Source organism: Pseudorca crassidens, chromosome 21, assembly GCF_039906515.1.
Source record: "Pseudorca crassidens isolate mPseCra1 chromosome 21, mPseCra1.hap1, whole genome shotgun sequence".
Classification (NCBI taxonomy): Eukaryota; Metazoa; Chordata; class Mammalia; order Artiodactyla; family Delphinidae; genus Pseudorca; species Pseudorca crassidens.
In genome coordinates, this window is record NC_090316.1 from 14368968 (window position 1) to 14389203 (window position 20236).

General features: G+C 40.0%; 1 protein-coding gene across 1 annotated transcript in view; it reads left to right on the plus strand.

Moving 5' to 3' along the window:
- PPP2CB (protein phosphatase 2 catalytic subunit beta) overlaps nt 1–20236 on the plus strand; it is a 30512-nt gene that overhangs the window by 1539 nt on the left and 8737 nt on the right. The window contains exons 2-3 of the mRNA XM_067721583.1: nt 17875–18084; nt 19928–20101. Of these exons, the coding sequence (XP_067577684.1) occupies nt 17875–18084; nt 19928–20101 (384 nt within the window). The remainder of the gene's footprint in view (nt 1–17874; nt 18085–19927; nt 20102–20236) is intronic.

The window sequence follows — 20236 nt, forward strand, 5'->3', positions numbered from 1 at the left end:
ACATATTACTGTATACATATTAATCCCAATCGCCCAATGCCTCACACCACCACACTCCCCACCCCCCCACCCCTACGGCTTTGCGCCCGTGGTGTCCATACGTTTGTTCTCTACATCTGTGTCTCAATTTCTGCCCTGCAAACTGGTTCATCTGTACCATTTCTCTAGGTTCCACATATATGCGTTAATATACAATATTTGTTTTTCTGACGTACTTCACTTTGTATGACAGTCTCTAGATGCATCCACGTCTCTACAAATGACCCATTTTCGTTCCTTTTTATGGCTGAGTAATATTCCATTGTATATATGTACCACATCTTTATCCATTTGTCTGTCGATGGGCATTTAGGTTGCTTCCATGACCTGGCTATTGTAAATAGTGCTACAATGAACATGGGGGTGCATGTGTCTTTTTGAATTTTGGCTTTCTCTGGGTATATGCCCAGTAGTGGGATTGCTGGGGCATATGGCACTTCTATATTTAGTTTTTTAAGGAACCTCCATACTGTTCTCCATAGTGGCTGTATCAATTTACATTCCCACCAACAGTGCAAGAGGGTTACCTTTTCTCCACACCCTCTCCAGCATTTGCTGTTTGTAGATTTTCTGATGATGCCCATTCTTACTGGTGTGAGGTGATACCTCGTTGTAGTGTTGATTTGCATTTCTCTAACGATTAGTGATGTTGAGCAGCTTTTCATGTGCTTCTTGGCCATCTGTATGTCTTCTTTGGAGAAATGTCTATTCAGGTCTTCTGCCCATTTTTGGATTGGGTTGTTTTTTTAATATTGAGCTGCATGAGCTGTTTATATTTTGGAGATTAATCCTTTGTCCATTGATTCGTTTGCAAATATTTTCTCCCATTCTGAGGGTTGTCTTTTCGTCTTGTTTATGGTTTCCTTTGCTGTGCAAAAGCTCCTAAGTTTGATTAGGTCCCATTTGTTTATTTTTATTTTTATTTTTATTTCCCTTTATGAGGTGGATCAAAAAAGATCTTGCTGTGATTTATGTCAAAGAGTGTTCTTCCTATGTTTTCCTCTAAGAGTTTTATAGTGTCCGGTCTTACATTTAGGTCTCTAATCCATTTTGAGTTTATTTTTGTGTATGGTGTTAGGGAATGTTCTAACTTCATTCTTTTACATGTAGCTGCCCAGTTTTCCCAGCACCACTTATTGAAGAGACTGTCTTTTCTCCACTGTATATTCTTGCCTCCTTTGTCATAGATTAGTTGACCATAGGTGTGTGGGTTTATCTCTGGACTTTCTGTCTTGTTCCATTGATCTATGTTTCTGTTTTTGTGCCAGTACCATATTGTCTTGATTACTGTAGCTTTGTAGTATATATAGTCTGAAGTCAGGGAGTCTGATTCCTCCAGCTCCACTTTTTTCCCTCACGACTGCTTTGGCTATTTGGGGTCTTTTGTGTCTCCATACAAATTTTAAGATTTTTTGGTTCTAGTTCTGTAAAAAATGCGATTGGTAATTTGATAGGGATTGCATTGAATCTGTAGATTGCTTTGGGACAAATATCAACAATATTGATTTTTCCAATCCAAGAACATGGTATATCTCTCCATCTGTTGGTATCATCTTTAATTTCTTTCATCACTGTCTTATAGTTTTCTGTATACAGGTGTTTTGTCTCCCTAGGTAGGTTTATTCCTAGGTATTTTATTCTTTTTGTTGCAGTGGTAAATGGGAGCGTCTCCTTAAGTTCTCTTTCAGAGTTTTCAGCATTAGTGTATAGGGATGTAAGAGATTTCTGTGCATTAATTTTGTATCCTGCAACTTTACCAAATTCATTGATTAGCTGTAGTAGTTTTCTGGTGGCATCTTTAGGATTCTCTATGTATAGTATCATGTCATCTGCAAACAGTGACAGTTTTACTTCTTCTTTTCCAATTTGTATTCCTTTTCTTTCTTTTTCTTCTCTGATTGCTGTGGCTAGGACTTCCAAAACTATGTTGAATAATAGTGATGAGAGTGGACATCCTTGTCTTTTTCCTGATCTTAGAGAAAGTGCTTTCAGTTTTTCACCATTGAGAATGATGTTTGCTGTGGGTTTGTCGTATCTGGCCTTTATTATGTTGAGGTAGGTTCCCTCTGTGCCCACTTTCTGGAGAGTTTTTGTCATAAATGGGTGTTGAATTTTGTCAAAAGCTTTTACTGCATCTATTGAGATCATATGGTTTTTATTCTTCAGTTTGTTAATATAGTGTATCACATTGATTGATTTGTGTATATTGAAGAACTCTTGCATCCCTGGGATAAATCCCACTTGATCATGGTGTATGATCCTTTTAATCTGTTGTTGGATTCTGTTTGCTAGTATTTTGTTGAGGATTTTTGCATCTATATTCATGAGTGATATTGGTCTGTAATTTTCTTTTTTCGTAGTATCTTTGTCTGATTCTGGTATCAGGGTGAGGGTGGCCTCATAGAATGAGTTTGGGAGTGTTCCTATGCAAATTTTTGGAAGAGTTTGAGAAGAATGGGTATTAGCTCTTCTCTAAATGATTGATAGAATTCACCTGTGAAGCCATCTAGTCCTGGACTTTTATTTGTTGCAAGATTTTTAATCACAGTGTCAGTTTCATTACTTGTGATTGGTCTGTTCATATTTTCTGTTTCTTCCTTGTTCAGTCTCAGAAGGTTATACCTTTCTAAGAATTTGTCCATTTCTTCCAGCTTGTCCATTTTATTGGCATAGAGTTGTTTATAGTAGTCTCCTAGGATGCTTTGTATTTCTGTGGTGTCTGTTATAACTTCTCCTTTTTCATTTCTAATTTTATTGATTTGAGTCCTCTCTCTTTTTCTTGATGAATCTGGCTAATGGTTTATCAATTTTGTTTATCTTCTCAAAGAACCAGCTTTTAGTTTTATTGATCTTTGCTATTGTTTTCTTTGTTTCTATTACATTTATTTCTACTCTGATCTTGATGATTTCTTTCCTTCTGCTGACTTTGGGTTTTGTTTGTTCTTCTTTCTCTAGTTTCTTTAGGTGTAAGGTTAGATTGCTTATTTGAGATTTTTTTTTGTTTCTTGAGGTAGGCTTGTACCGCTGTAAACTTCCCTCTTAGAACTGCTTTTGCTGCATCCGATCAGTTTTGGATCGTCGTGTTTTCATTGTCATTTGTCTCTAGGTATTTTTAAATTTCCTCTTTGATTTCTTCAGTGATCTCTTAGTTATTTAGTAACATTGTTTAGCCTCCATGTGTTTGTGTTTTTTACGTTTTTTTCCCTGTAATTCATTTCTAATCTCATAGCGTTGTGGTCAGAAAAGATGCTTGATATGACTTCAATTTTCTTAAATTGACTGAGGCTTGATTTGTGACCCAAGATGTGATCTATCCTGGAGAATGTTCCGTGTGCACTTGAGAAGAAAGTGTAATCTGCTGTTTTTGGATGGAATGTCCTATAAATATCAATTAAATTTATCTGGTCTGTTGTGTCATTTAAAGCTTCTGTTTCGTTATTTTCATTTTGGATGATCTGTCCATTGGTGTAAGTGAGGTGTTAAAGTCCCCCAGTATTACTGTGTTACTGTTGATTTCCTCTTTTTTTTTTTTTTTCCGGTATGCGGGCCTGTCACTGTTGTGGCCTCTCCCGCTGCGGAGCACAGGCTCCAGCGGCCATGGCTCACGGGCCCAGCCGCTCCGCGGCATGTGGGATCTTCCCAGACCGGGGCACGAACCTGTGTCCCCTGCATCGGCAGGTGGACTGTCAACCACTGCGCCACCAGGGAAGCCCTGATTTCCTCTTTTATGGCTATTAGCATTTGCCTTATGTACTGAGATGCTTTCTGTGTTGGATGCATATATATTTATAATTGTTATATCTTCTTGCATTGATCCTTTGATCTTTTTGTGGTGTCCTTCCTTGTCTCTTGTAACGTTCTTTATTTTAAAGTCTATTTTGTCTGATATGAGTATTGCTATTCCAGCTTTCCTTTGATTTCCATTTGCATGGAATATCTTTTTCCATCCCCTCACTTTCAGTCTGTTTGTGTCCCTAGGTCTGAAGTGGGTCTCTTGTAGACAGCATATATATGGGTCTTGTTTTTGTATCCATTCAGCAAGCCTGTGTCTTTTGGTTGGAGCATTTAATCCGTTCACGTTTAAGGTAATTATCAATATGCATGTTCCTATGACCATTTTCTTAATTGTTTTGGGTTTGTTTTTGTAGGTCCTTTTCTTCTCTTGTGTTTCCCACTTAGAGAAGTTCCTTTAGCATTTGCTGTAGAGCTGGTTTGGTGGTGCTGAATTCTCTTAGCTTTTGCCTATCTGTAAAGCTTTTGATTTCTCCATCAAATCTGAATGAGATCCTTGCCAGGTAGAGTAATCTTGGTTGTAGGTTCTTCCCTTTCATCACTTTAAGTATATCATGCCACTCCCTTTTGGCTTGTAGTAGAGTTTCTGCTGAGAAATCAGCTGTTAACCTTATGGGAGTTCCCTTGTATGTTATTTGTTGTTTTTCCCTTGTTGCTTTTAATAATTTTTCTTTGTCTTTAATTTTTGTCAGTTTGATTACTACGTGTCTTGGCGTGTTTCTACTTGGGTTTATCTTGTATGGGACTCGCTGCGCTTCCTGGACTTGGGTGGCTATTTCCTTTCCCATGTTGGGGAAGTTTTCGACTGTAATCTCTTCAAATATTTTCTCGGGTCCTTTCGCTCTCTCTTCTCCTTCTGGGAGCACTATAATGCGAATGTTGTTGCGTTTAATGTCGTCCCAGTGGTCTCTTAGGCTGTCTTCATTTCTTTTCATTCTTTTTTTTAATTCTGTTCTGCAGCAGTGAATTCCACCATTCTGTCTTCCAGGTCACTTATTCGTTCTTCTACCTCAGTTATTCTGCTATTGATTCCTTCTAGTGTAGTTTTCATTTCAGTTATTGTATTGTTCATCTCTGTTTGTTCTTTAATTCTTCTAGGTCTTTGTTAAACATTTCTTGCATCTTCTCGATCTTTGCCTCCATTCTTTTTCAGAGGTCCTGGATCATCTTCACTACTATTATTCTGAATTCTTTTTCTGGAAGGTTGCCTATCTCCACTTCATTTAGTTGTTTTTCTGGGGTTTTATCTTGTTCCTTCATCTGGTACATAGCCCTCTGTCTTTTCATCTTGTCTTTCTGTGAGTGTGGTTTTTGTTCCACAGGCTGCAGGATGGTAGTTCTTCTTGCTTCTGCTGTCTGCCCTCTGGTGGATGAGGCTATCTAAGAGGCTTGTGCAAGTTTCCTGATGGGAGGGACTGGTGGTGGGTAGAGCTGGGTGTTGCTCTGGTGGGCAGAGCTCAGTAAAACTTTAATCTGCTTGTCTGCTGATGGGTGGGGCTGGGTTCCCTCCTTGTTGGTTGTTTGGCCTGAGGCAACCCAACACTGGAGCCTACCTGGGCTCTTTGGTGGGGCTAATGGTGGACTCTGGGAGGGCTCACACCAAGGAGCACTTCCCAGAAACTCTGCTGCCAGTTTCCTTGTCCTCACAACCACAGCCACCCCCCACCACTGCAGGAGACCCTCCAACACTAGCAGGGAGGTCTGGTTCAGTCTCCCCTGGGGTCACTGCTCCTTCCCCTGTGTCCCGTTGCGCACACTACTTTGTGTGTGCCCTCCAAGAGTGGAGTCTCTGTTTCCCCCAGTCCTGTGAAAGTCCTGCAGTCAAATCTCGCTAGCCTTCAAAGTCTGATTCCCTAGGAATGCCTCCTCCCGTTGCCGGACCCCCAGCTTCGGAAGCCTGACGTGGGGCTCAGAACCTTCACTCCAGTGGGTGGACCTCTGTGGTATAAATGTTCTCCAGTCTGTGAGTCACCCACTCAGCAGTTACAGGATTTGATTCTGCTGTGATTACACCCCTCCTACCATCTCATTGTGGCTTCTCCTTTGTCTTTGGATGTGAGGTATCTTTTTTGGTGAGTTCCAGTGTCTTCCTGTCGATGATTGTCCCGCAGCTAGGTGTGATTCTGGTGTTCTCGCAAGAGGGAGTGAGAGCTCGTCCTTCTACTCCACCATCTTGGTTCAGGACCAGGTGATTCAGTTTTACATATATATATATTCTTTTTCAGATTCTCTCTTGTATTAAAGTTATTACAAGATATTGAGTATAGTTCCCTGTGCTGTACAGTAGGCCCTTGTTGTTCATCTATTTTATATATAGTAGTGTGTATATGTTAATCCCAAACTCCTAATTTATCCCCCCCCCCATCCACTTTGGTAACCATAACTTTGTTTTCTGTGTCTGTGAGTCTATTAAATAACTATATGTTGACTCAAGAGGATTTAGTTCTGTAAATAGAACTGCCAAGCAAATGGTATCTTTGTGTTTCTGAAACAAATTGTTTACTTACCGCTTCAAATTCGACATTCAGTTTTCTTGCATGATAAACTATAACTTCATGTCTTAGAATATATGTTTTAACTCGATCTCTCAGGCTCTAGTGTCAGGTGAAATATCCAGTTCTGAAATTAGCTGAGTCAGTTAACCTCACTGTGAACAGTAGATGTAGACTTGAAGTTATGGGCAAAGTTGGTAGTTGAATTGGTTTTACCTTTGACTCTCTAATAATTTTAAGATGTCTTCCTGGAGAAGAATGTTGTACCCCTGCTCAGTCACACTTGAGCCTTAATCACTTGAGCAAGCTTTCTGAATTTGCCCAGAGAGATTCTTTTAACTTCAGCTCCTAAATAAATTGGACTACCCATCTCTAGGACCTCTGAGGTATATTTCAGCTGGTATCTTACCCACTTCTTTCTTTGTATACTTCTACTTTGCCACTAAACATGATTTTTTTAAGTGAAAATCTCCTGTCATTCATCTTTGTCCTCCACCCCTTTGATGGGGTTGCCGACGGGCTGGAGAAGAGTGATGGTAGCCCTTCCTCGCTACCCCCCTGAGCAGTGCTTCGTGCGGCAGCCCCCTTCTAGCAGCTGTGGTGAACCTCTGTGGTGTATATTTTCTGTCTTCTAGCCTTAGTCTAAAGTTCCATTTCATTTCCCTACCTCTACCCGCCTTTTTCCTGCCAAGTGCAGTGTTTGTTTATAGCAAACTCTAGTAGGCAGCCTGAGTTCAAACCCTGGCTCCACAGCTTGATGGCTGCCAGTCTCTGCACCTCTGACTCCTTATCTAAGACAGGGATGATCGTACTTGCTGATCTCCTGGGGCGGTTGTATTAAGATACTACTGGTGTAAAGTCCTGACCAGAAATCAGCAATGAGTATTAAATGAAGAAAAGCTAAAAATAAAAGTAGCTATTTTATCTTGTTTTAAATGTCATCCTATTTTCTTTTGGAAAAAGATGCAAAATAAGTAGAAGTGTTGATATGACTTCTCTGTGGAGAATGTACTTCAAAAGAGGTTTTCTATAGAGTGGTTCTAGAACTCTGAAAAATGCAGTTTCATTATATCTTTTTAAAATTTTATTATTATTTTTTTTTGGCTGCGTTGCGTCCTCGTTGCTGCGCGCGGGCTTTCTCTAGTTGCGGTGAGCGGGGGCTACTCTTTGTCACGGTACACAGGCTTCTCATTACAGTGGCTTCTCTTGTTGCGGAGCACAGGCCCTAGAGCACACAGGCTTCAGTAGTTGTGGCACGTGGCCTCAGTAGTTGTGGCTCGAGGACTCTAGAGCGCACGCTCAGTAGTTGTGGCGCACGGGCTTAGTTGCTCTGTGACGTGGGATCTTCCCGGACCAGGGCTCGAACCCGTGTCCCCTGCATTGGGGGCAGGCATATAGAAAAAATGCAAGAGACAATAAAAAGTCAAACCTAATTGTAAATATCATCTTTTTGTTTAATTCTTTGTGACTAGATTTTAGGTTTTTTTTTTTAAGTAACATGATTTTTTTGGAGTCTGTTAGAAATACTATTCTATAGAAAGGTACATCGTTGTGAGGGTGATTTCTCCCTCAAAATTAAATTCGTATTCTAACTCAGATTGCCTAAAACGTGAAGGAGTCAGCTGAAATTAAGACCAAAGTGGTACTGGAAAAAGCCCTGTTTTGAGGTAGTGGCAAAAATAAAACCCATCCTAATGCCAATTGGAGAACAGCTACAAAAAATATGGGTATGAATGATATGGTATGTCGGCCTTCAAGGTTAATTTCTGTCTAGAGGAAAACTGTTTGCATAAAATAGTTAAGGCATGTCTTCCAAGAAGGCGATTAGCTCTTAACATGAACTTAAATTAGCAGTCCAGCTTTGGAGCTGATTGCACATTTGACTGTCTTACGTGTGTAGAGAGATTGCTTCTGCCATTTGTTTCTGCAGCAGCAGTATGCACAGTGATTTAGAAAGAGAGTGTGCCTGGAGAGCCGGTCTGGCACTGCCAAGGACATTCTGTGGCTAGAACTTTTTTTTTTTTTTTTTTTTTTTTTGCGGTACGCGGGCCTCTCACCTAGATAGCTCGTCTCTTTCTACTACAACAAAGAATGACATGATTACAGTGGAATATGAGGTTAAACCCCAATTTTACTGACTGAACAAATCATCATGTTCCGTGCTTATCTAAGCCAACCTTTCATAGCAGACAGGTAAAGTAACTAAAGCAAACTAGACTAACATGAACTACTGCTAATGACGAGAAAACAGACCTTTTAAAATCAATTCATCATTTCTCGACTTTACGTATGATGTGTAAAATCATGTTCATAGATAGAAAAAATGAAGATACTTTATAAACGTTTCACATGGAGTAGTTTTATTTGCAACATGTGCCTTTTATTCTACTTTGAAGATCTTGCAGAAAGTTTTCCTTCAGTGTTTTTTTCAGGACAAATGTTCTGAAGGACTTGGTGAATGAAGTCCTCTTTGATGAAAGGAAACCAGAATACCAGAAATTGAAGATAAAATTAATGCCAAAACAATCACTGCACTTTAGACTATGTAAACTATATTTCTGAACTTAGATTTTCTAAGAAAAATGGCATTAAAATCACTGTCATCTTCAAAGAAGGCTAAGTCAGAGCTGCAACAGCATTTCACATTTAGTTTTAGGGTTTTCCTCATACATATATATATATATATATATATATTTTTTTTTAATATTTATTTATTTATTTGGCTGCACCGGGTCTTAGTTGCAGCACACGGGATCTTTAGTTGCGGCATGCGGGATCTAGTTCCCTGACCAGGGATCGAACCTGGGTCCCCTGCATTGGGAGCCCGGATTCTTAACCACTGGACCACCAGGGAAGTCCCTCCTCATATTCTTTTTTTTTTGTTTTTTTTTTGCGGTACGCGGGCCTCTCACTGTTGTGGCCTCTCCCGTTGCGGAGCACAGGCTCCGGACGCGCAGACTCAGTGGCCATGGCTCACGGGCCCAGCTGCTCCGTGGCATGTGGGATCCTCCCGGACCAGGGCACGAACCCGTGTCCCCTGCACTGGCAGGCGGACTCTCAACCACTGCGCCACCAGGGAAGCCCACTCCTCATATTCTTAAATTGAGATGTAATTCACATACTATAAAAGTCGCCCTATAAAGTGTACAGTTCCGTGGTTTTAGTATATTCATAAAGTTTTGCAACCATCTCCACCATATAATTGCAGAACATTTTCATCACCCCAGAAAAGAAACCCCCTGCCCACTAGCAGTCATTCCTCATTCTCCCTTCCCCCCATCCCCTGGCAGCCACTGATTTACTTTCTGTCTCTATGGATTTGCCTGTTCTAGACATTGTATATGAATGGAATCATGTAATACGTAATGTTTTGTGTCTGGCTGGAGATTCTTCCATGCTGAGCATGTGTCAGTACTTCATTCCTTTTTGTGGCTGAATAAAATTCCCTTATATGAATATGGCACTGTGGTTGTTTTCATAATTAAGTTATTGCCATCTGGAATTTGTTTTGAAGTTTAAAAAGTGTTTTTTTTCAGATTGAAAAAGTAATACATATTTGTTTTTTAAAAATTAGAACATCTCAGAAATGTAGGGGAAAAGCAAATGCTCTCCACTGTTGCACCCACCTTCCCTGTCCACTACCATCCTGCCTCAGAGGCAAACATTAGGTAGTTTTCCAGGCCTTGTTCTCTGTGTGCAAAAAACATGGGTTTTGGGGGGTAGGGAGGATGTTTGTGGTGTATTGTTTTCATTAAAGTGGGATCACAGTTATACTAAAATCTTTTTTTTTAACCAAACAATCTGTCTTGGCCTGTGTACATACATATAGTTCATTCTTTCTTAATTTCAACAGACCATATGATTTATTCTTGTGTTTCCAAGCTTGACGTTGCCTGGCATACAGACTCTTGACTGTGGTTGAACTGAAAGAAAAGGTTTATTTCTTTGTATTGAAAAAAAAAAAAAAGGTCAGTTCTCATTTATGGAAGAACCTTGTAACTGTAGGAGGACAGGCCACCCTACTTACATTAACCTAGCCCTGTAGGATTTGGAACTTCATTTAATCTCATCTGTTTTGGAGATCACTCTGTTCTATGGCTTTCTTTGGATGAATTTGCCTAGGAGTAAGAGGTAGACTCTAATGTTTTATAGCAGATTATTTATGTGTAAATAGAGGGGAAAGAAAATAACTTGTGTACTGGCTCTGCCAACACCAAATATGTTAGCCCTTTGGGATCATGGCTCTGGCAGTGGGCACCAGCACAAAGCTAAAAATAGAATGCCACCTGTTGAGAAGCTGGGGAGACTTGACATTTATATATTCTGCATTCTTAAAATGTGGGTAGAGGAAAAATAAAGCATTATATGTGAATGTCATTCCCAAAGCTTTATTTTTCTCAATTCTCTTCCTAAGATAGATTTGACTTTATAGCAACAAGAAAGAATTTGTTTTAAATGGGTGAGAAAGGAAGCAAGTTTGCATGGATAGGTACACAGCGACGCGTTAAACTTGCTGGTATACTGTTAAGCTTTATGCCTGGATGTGTCTGTGCCGGGTGGCGTTTACCATCACCACAGTCCTTCACTTCACAGTTGAAACTTGGTCTTGTCAGAGTCTTAGAGATAATTAAACTTTGGGTGCTAAGTCACATTAAAAAGCACTCATATATCGAATTACACGGTGTACAGAAAAGAGTGTAGCAGTCCTAAGACCACTGTATGTAGAAAGGTCTCATTTCAAGGTTGTCTGGTGTCTGGAAACTTGGATTTGGGAGGCTTCCCACCATTCCCTGTTAAGCGTGGCTCGCTGTGCCTAAACTGTTTATGCAAACAGTGTGATTTATGCGGAACACGTGCTGTGCTTTTGAAGTCTGGAATTTTGGTACATGCTAGGCAGGGGGTATCCATGTGACCAGCTCCCCTTTACAAATCCTGGGCACAGCGCCTCTAATGAGCTTCCCCGTGACTGACGGATTTCACATGTGTGGCTTCAGCTTGCTGCTGCAGGTGTTAGGCTCACTCTCTGCAGCTCCACTGGGAGAGGACTCCGGAGGCTTGCGCTCAATTTCCTCGGGGCTGTGCCGCATGTGCCTTTTTTTGCTGATTTTGCTTTTTTGCTGTAATAAATCATAGCCATGAGTACAACTACGTGCTGAGTTGTGTGGACCTTCTTTTATGAATCACCACCAAACCTGGGGCTGGTCTTGGGGACTCCTGACACACAAGGGTTTTTACACTGAGAATTCACAAGTATCAGATGAACTGTATACTTACTTCTGCCAGTCCAGCACATTCTTTCCTTGAAGGCAAGCCAGAGTGATCTCACAGTAAGATCACTTTACAATAAAGGGTGTTAGCTATAAATCAAGTGTTTAGAAACATCAGGAATCTGTACAGTAAAGATAAAAATATTGGAGGGGGGCTGGCTCTGGCCTGACAAAGTACTTCACTGTTATGTAGATAAAAGCTTAGGACGTATTATGGTAAAGCAAACACACACACACACACACACACACACACACACACTGTAAATCACATATCTTAACCCATCCTCATAGTTTTATAAAACCTGTGCTGGGTTAAGATAACCATATATCCTTAAAAGAACAATTGTGGGACTTCCCTGGTGGCGCAGTGGTTAAGAATCCACCTGCCAATGCAGGTGGTCTGGTCTGGGAAGATCCCACATGCCGCGGAGCAACTAAGCCCGTGCGCCGCGACTACTGAACCTGTGCTCTAGAGCCCGTGAGCCACAACTACTGAGCCCATGTGCCACAACTACTGAAGCCCACACGCCTAGAGCCCGTGCTCCGCAAGAGAAGCCCGCGCACAGCAATGAAGAGTAGCCCCCCGCTCACCGCAACTAGAGAAAGCCTGCCTGCAGCAACGAAGACCCAACGCAGCCAAAAATAAATAAATTTTTTTAATTGAATTGGATAATATTTACATTTTGGGGCTTTTTATTTCTATATTTAAAGTGAGACAGTAATGATAATGTTCGTATATGAAGCAGTTTTCCTTTTTAGAGTTGGAACCATCGGCTGAGTATTTTTTTTTTAATTAATAACAAAAATAGACATCGGGTCCAATTGAACTCTAATGACTTACGCTCTTCAGTTTGATTTTTTTTTCTGAACAAAATTGGGAAGCTATCTTATGAATAAACTTGGTAAAAATGCTGTTTCATTTGTGATCTCGGACATTTCTGGCCGTTTGCCAGACCTTTAAGGAGACGCTTGATAATCTCTAAAATTTCCTTCAGTTCTAATCGGAATTACACCTTGTAGCAGCTCTGCCCTCATTCTCGCCCCACCCCAGTGACTGATTGGGCAGCAGGGAGCATGTGTCTCAGCTGGCCAGTGAGAATTCTGGGAAAACTTTGTGAGATGGATAGACTAGACTGGCATGTGCCCTTTGGCCTTTTGCCCCTTCTTGCTGAGTGAGATACCAGATGCAGTGCCTACAGATGCATCATCATTTTATGACCATGAGATGGCGATTCTGTTTACTAAGGATGGCAGAGAAGGTGAAGGGAAAGAGTCTGCTGCCCCAGTGGTCCTTGAGAAGCTGCACCAACCCAGCGCTGCCTATGTCCAGGCTTCTTGTTACATGAGAAAAATAAACCCACAGTTTAGGTCTTCTCTTCCCCCCTGAGAAAAAGATACTTCAGTAACATGATGATAATAAAATAATGTATTTTGCCACACAGCTAAGAATCAACCCTTAGAGAATTTGAATTTGGAAAAGCATAGCTATTTCCATATTACACATGTGGAAGGTAAGACTTCACATTTTAGAGAGACACAGACTCGCAGATACCTAGTCTGAGTGAAGAAACTGAAGTGTATATAGGTCTTAGGGTTACACAGTGAGATTTCAAATGGGAGAACTCATTTTTCTGGAAGACTTCTGCACATATCTCATTCTAACTAATTATAGGCAAAGAGAAGAAAAATATGGACTACACTGTTCATAACTCTTGGGAAGTTTACCAGGCTAACTTAAGCAGAAATGTCATTTGCCAGAAGAATGTTTAGTAGCCTAGAATCAGAAGGCAAGCTGGAGAACCAAGCTTGGAAATTTTGCAGAAATTAAAGAGAGATTGGAGCCACAGTCAAAATCATACCATAGAAACGATTTAGAACGCTGGAGAGAACACCTGTGTGGGAGTAGAACTTGCCATTGTCTCTACTGCTTAGAGTCACTTCAGGTTAAAAGTCTGGGCTAGGTGCATCCAGTTGGCATAGATGAACCTGGAGGTAGACTGACTTTCTTTGTGATTCTAACAGTGTGTATACAGACTTTCGTTGGGATTTTGTTTTACGTATTCTAACATCAGTGTTTTGGATTGGTGTAATAGGACGAAATAGTCACTGAAAGCAAGTTGAGGTGAATGATACATGTCTTTGTAGTAATGTGAACCGACCTACCCTTATCTTTCATCTTACATCTTACATGTAGGTCAACAGAACAGATGCATTAATATAATAATTTCCAAGCTTTTTAGTCTCGTGACCCCTTTTTACTCTTAAAACTTGAGATCAGTATAGTAAGTGAATAAAAGTTTTTCAACAAAACTTCATAGTGTCACTATTACAAGTTTGGGAACTAATTACAAGTTTGGGAACTAATAAAGCCATCAATGTAGAAAATCTCCCTACCTAGACTTAAAAATTAACTTTTTGATTTAAAATACAGAAAATATAACTTTATATTTTAAGTCAACTGTTATAAAAATAGTTTAAAACCTTCTTTCATTTAACAGTTTAAACAATGAAGGCTGATTCAGAGCTTTATATTCTCAAATGCTTTCATATAAGTAGTTTTCTTGGGCCTCTCAAAAATGTGACCTCTTAATTAGGATTGACTGAATCAATTATTTTTGAGGCATATTGTAACTTATTCTACAAATATCTTTATACTACAGATGTCAGTATTAGTGTTATCCTGTGTGCTGTAAGTATTTCCCCAGGCATTTTTCTTTTATCTCTTTCTGTAAACAGAAGTTTTTATTTTGTTTGGTTTGAGCTCATCAAAGCCAGCGTGTTTGAGGTGGAGAGTTTACCTGTTCTTTTTATCTCTGGTGCCTGGCCTATACTAGACACCTGACAGATGTGACATGGATACATGAACCTTACTCTTCAGGAATACTTTGATATGTCACGTGATTGCGGTGTACGGTGCACATCAGAGCAAACGGCTTATCAGCCTCCTAACTTGTCCTGTGTGGGAACTGTATATTAAGGAATCTTTCCTCTGTTTTTGGTAATACTTCCTTAGTAGGTTCTTTAAGTAGGGTGAGCTTGTTAAAAATTCTTAACGTTACATGACTTGAGGATTCTGTTTTAAATATTTCTGGAAAATGTTGGTTATTTGCTCCCATTTGACTTGAAAAACAAATTACTTGATGCTTGCTAAGCAGATGACATAGTGATTTTACTCACTTTTAAGCTTGTTGCCATGACTTTTTCCAGTTGTTAGTTCCATTGCAGGAGGTTATGTTGCTCTTGAAAGACCTCTCTGCTACTTGTTTTCTCAATCTTCAGCCATTATACTAGGATCCTTTTAACTTTGGGATTTGGCTTCTATAAATTGGTTTTTGGGTTTTTTCAGAGATTTTTTTCTTTTTTTAATGTGGACCATTACTAAAGTTTTTATTGAATTTGTTACAGTATTGCTTCTGTTCTATGTTTTTTATGGTTTTTTGGCCACAAGGCATGTAGGATCTTAGCTCCCCAACCAGGGATTGAACCTGTACCCCCTGCATTGGAAGGCGAGGTCTTTAACTGCTGGACCCCCAGGGAAGTCCCTATAAATTGGTTTTTATATTAAGGACTTTTTGTCTTTAACCCCAGTTCATTAATGCTTTGGGCTTGACTTGAATGACTCTGCTGTGAAAGTTTGGTCCTGTGATCTGAACCAGCTATTTGAAGAACCTAACATGATCGTGTCTGAAAATCGTTAGAGCAGTTTTCTTGGTGTGGAACTCCTAGACAGTTTTTCTTGTTAAACAGGGGATCTTGTAGTTTTGTGACTTGCCTTTTTCATTTATATACCAGATACCCATTATATCAAATATACTTCTATAACATTCTTAATGTCTACTTAGTATTCCATTCTGTGGATGTTTCATATTTGTTTTCTTAACTATCCAGTGTACATTTATAGTTTCGTTTTTCTTTTTCTTAAAAGCAGTCATTCCTTTACTTATATCCATACATATTTATCTGATTTTATTCATAGTGTAGATGCCTAGAAGTGGAGTTGCTTGGTCCAATGTGTAACCATGTATCAGTTAGTGTTAGGTTTGGTTTGTGTAACAGAAAATCCAAAATAATAAAGGCTGAACCAAGGTTGCAGTTTGTATTTCTCCATGTGCAGGAAAATCTGGAGATAGGCAGTCCAGGGGTGATAACTCCACTGAGGTATCAGGAAACCAGACATCTTGCTGTGTTAGCTTCCTGGGGCTGCTGTAACAAATTACCACTAACTGGGCGGCTTAAAACAAGACATTTATCCCTCACGGCTCTGGGGGCTGGAAGTCCAAAACCTAGGTGTCAGCAGGGCCACGCACCCTCTGGAGGCTGTAAGAGAGAATCCGTTCCTTGCCTCTTCCAGCGTCTGGAGACTGCTGGCACTCCTGGCCACGTCACTTCAATCTGCCTCTCTCTTCACATGGACTTCTCTGTCCGTGTGTCTGTCTCAAAACTCCCTCTCCCTCTCTAATAAGGGTGTATGTAATTACATTTAGGGCCTATTGGGATAATCTAGGATAAGTGCCTCCCCCAAGATGCTTAATCACATCTTTTTCATACAAGGTAATATACACAGGTTCTGGTGATCGGGAAGGGAGCATCGCTTTGCAGTGTGTTTTGTCAGCCTGCCACACCTTCCAGCACTCTGCTTGCTCTTCCTAGGGAAGAGCAAGCCCCTCTTTGTGGTAGAGGTGGCTCCTGGAGTCCAGCCATCACATATACATTCTAGGAAACAGGATGGAGAGTGATGAAGGGCACATCCCCTTTTTAAGGAAACTTTCTGGTTCCCACATAACACTCCTTACATCATACAGACCAGAACTTAGTCTTACAGCCATTTGTAGTTGCATGAGAGGCTGGTGCTATGGACTGAATATTTGTATCTTCTCAAAATTCATAGGTGATGCCTGATCCCCAGTGTGATGGTACTTGGAGGTGGGGCCTTTGGTAGGTAATTAGGTCATGAGGGTAAAGCCCTCATGAATGGAATTAGTGCCCCTTATCAGAAGAGACACTAGAGAGATGACCTCTCTCTCTTAATACCATGTGAAGAAGGCATACACAGCAAGAAGGCGTCCCTCTGCAAACCAGGATGAGGGTCCTCACCAGGAATCGAATCAACCGGCACCTTGATCTTGGGTTTCTCAATCTTCAGAACTGTGAGGAATAAATTTCTGTTGTTTAAGCCACCTAGTCTGTTATTTGTTACGGCAGCCTGGACTAAGGCAGCTGGGAAATGTAGTTTTTCAGCTCGGAGCATGGCTATCTGATTGAATACAATGAGTTTAATTATTGAGAAGGAAAGGGATAGTGGATATTGAGGTTAGGCAGTCTTTGCCTCACATCAGTTTACATTTTGTTAGCTTTCCAGATATGTGCACTCCTGCCTATAGGGTATGAGAATAGGCATAGAAATCCCATGCCCCTTAGTTATTACCTCTCGGCCCTAGGCAACCCTAATCTTCTGTCTCTGTAGATTTGTCTGTTCTAAACAATTCACGTAAATGGAGTCATACAATATATGACCATTTGTGACTATCTTCTTTCACTTAATATGTTTTCAGAGTTATAGCATGTGTCAGGACGTCATTTCTTTTTATTATTAATAGTCCATTGAATAATACCATATTTGTCTATTCATTAGTTAATGGACATTTAGGTGGTTTCCACTTTTGGGCTATTGTAATGCTGCCATGAACATGTGTAAACTTAAGTTTTCATTTCTCTTAAGTATGTATCTAGGGATGGAATTGCTGAATCACCTGGTAATTTTATATTTAACACCTTGAGGAACTGTCAGACTGTTTTCCACAGCAGTTGTACCATTTTAGATTTTCACCAGCACTGTGTGAAAGTTCCAGTTTCTCCACATCCTCAAAATCACTTGTAATTCTTTTATATTTAGCCATCCTAGTAGGTGTAAAGTGGAATCTTGTTGTGGTTTTAGTTTTATGATTTTATAATACACATTCAGGTGGTTTTTTCCTCCAGATTTTCTTTTAATAGACAAGAAATGATGCCTTCAGATTTGTGATAGGAGCTTCCCTGGTGGCGCAGTGGTTGAGAGTCCGCCTGCCGATGCAGGGGACACGGGTTCGTGCCCTGGTCCGGGAAGATCCCACATGCCGCAGAGCGGCTGGGCCCGTGAGCCATGGCCGCTGAGCCTGCGCGTCCGGAGCCTGTGCTCCGCAATGGGAGAGGCCACAACAGTGAGAGGCCTGCGTACCGGAAAAAAAAAAAAAAAAAAATTGTGATAGAAGTTTTTTTTTAATTGTTGATTTCATTTTTTTTAACAGGCTAAGGAAATTTTAACAAAAGAATCAAATGTGCAAGAGGTCCGTTGTCCTGTTACCGTCTGTGGAGATGTGCATGGTCAATTCCATGATCTTATGGAACTCTTTAGAATCGGTGGGAAGTCACCAGATACAAACTATCTATTCATGGGTGACTATGTAGACAGAGGTTATTATTCTGTGGAGACTGTGACTCTTCTTGTGGCATTAAAGGTATGGTTAATGAAGTTTATTTTTTTTCAAGCTTTAATAGGCAAAAGGCAAGAGTGGCGGCATTGCATATCACATGTTCTAGCTTATGATCCATTCACTTTATAGCCCCTTAAAATAACACTTCATTTTACATCTTTTGAGAGAGAGACATGAAAAAGATACATTAAACCTCTCCTGCCTACTTGTGGTAAATTATTGTTGTAGGTAATCCATAGCTGAAGTCTTGGAATCATTTTTAGTCAACTTATCCCTCATATATAGTCAACTAATAAGTTTTTAAAAAATTCTTGCCTTGCAAAATCTGTTATTCCTGTCTTTCTGTTTTTACTATCATACAATGTATATCTTCATCACTTCACACTTTAATTAGTGCAGTAGTGTGGTAGCTAATATTTCTGCCTCCAAGATCTGACCCCTCCAGATCCACCTTGCATATGCTGCCAGATTAAACCTCTCTCATTTAACATTCATCTTGTTACTCCACTGTTCCCAACTCTTCAATGATTCTGTGTTACCTGCAGAATCGTGCTCACACTCCTTGGCTGGTCCTCTACTGTCTAGCCTGAATTTGCTGCTAGTAGTTGCTAGCATAAACTCTTCGCCTCAGATCAGAGTATTTCAGTGCTCTGGCTATCTCCAAATATTTACCTGATTTCCCCAAACAATTACTCTGTCTCTGATTTCTTACCCCTTCTGCCAAGACTCAGCTCAAGTCCTACTTCTTCCATGAAGCCTTCAACCACCTTAGCTTTACTCCTTCTACTCTAAATTATCGTAAAATGTATTCTCCATCCCTTATTTATAAATGTTACATAGTCGTGTATTGCCTTGTTTCTCATACTTCCTTAAGTGAAATTAGTCCCTAACCAGCAGAATTCATGTATTATATTTGTGTGGACCTGGTACTAGATTTGAACTCTATGCTTAGTGCTGGACACATAATGGATGCTTAGTGAATACGTGTGAAGTATGCATTTGCAGCTTTTTGGCTTGCAGAATCTGATGCTTTTTTATACTTCTTATCAGACACATTGCTAACCAAAAAGTATGCCATAAAGTATGTCTCTGTGTTCTGTTATGGAAAGGAAGCTATATAAATACATTTGAAATCTTGCCCACATTTGGCAGGGCCTGTTTTTGGGGGTTTTTGACATGTCTAAAATTTCTTTTTTTTCCCCAAAATTGTCAAATATTTAATTATTTATGAAAAATTTTAACAATACATGTGCATCATAAAAAGTTGGTTTTCAACATAATACTGTAAAATATACAGGTTCTAGGAAGTGAACTAAAGCATAACAAAGATATATAAAAAAAAGTTATTCATTTCCTTCCTACACCTCACCATCTTCATCTCAGCCTGGCAGGGCCTGTTTTTGTGTTCTGTTGGCAAATACATTCTTCTGTGGGAAATAAAAGGGAGGGGGAAGTTAGTCTGTAGAGAGTTTGTCTTGGGTCCAGATCTCTTCTGTGTCTGTGGAGCATTAAAAAGTCATAGTGTTCTGGAAAGACTAAGAAGACTAGTGATAATTTGAGTATGAAAAAGATACTGGAGACAAAGAGTCAGATACGATTTTATTATAATAAAATAGTTACCAGTTAATAAGGATTCCAGTGAGGGGAGTATGGATACACAGTATGAAGAAGGATGGCCATAAAAAAATATTTCAAAGGTTAATCAAGAGGACCTGGTGATGAATGAGAAAATTTTTTATTCTGAAAAAATTTACATTTAATGTACTAGCAGACTGAAGGACCATTTAAAGAAATGGGTCAGAGGTTAATGTGCTTAGCATAACACTAGTAAAAATACTTCCATGGGTTTCTTTGCCTTTTCCTTCAGGTGCGTTACCCAGAACGTATTACAATATTGAGAGGAAACCACGAAAGCCGACAAATTACCCAAGTATATGGCTTTTATGATGAATGTCTGCGAAAGTATGGGAATGCCAATGTTTGGAAATACTTTACAGATCTGTTTGACTATCTGCCACTTACAGCTTTAGTAGATGGGCAGGTATGTATGTGGGGACAGATAAAAGTAGGAAAAGATTTTCTGTTAGTAATTTAGGGTCTAGATTGACATGACATTCTTTCTGCATCTCCTCGGCCTTTTCTGCCTCTTTCCCTTATACTTAAAGTTTCAGAACAG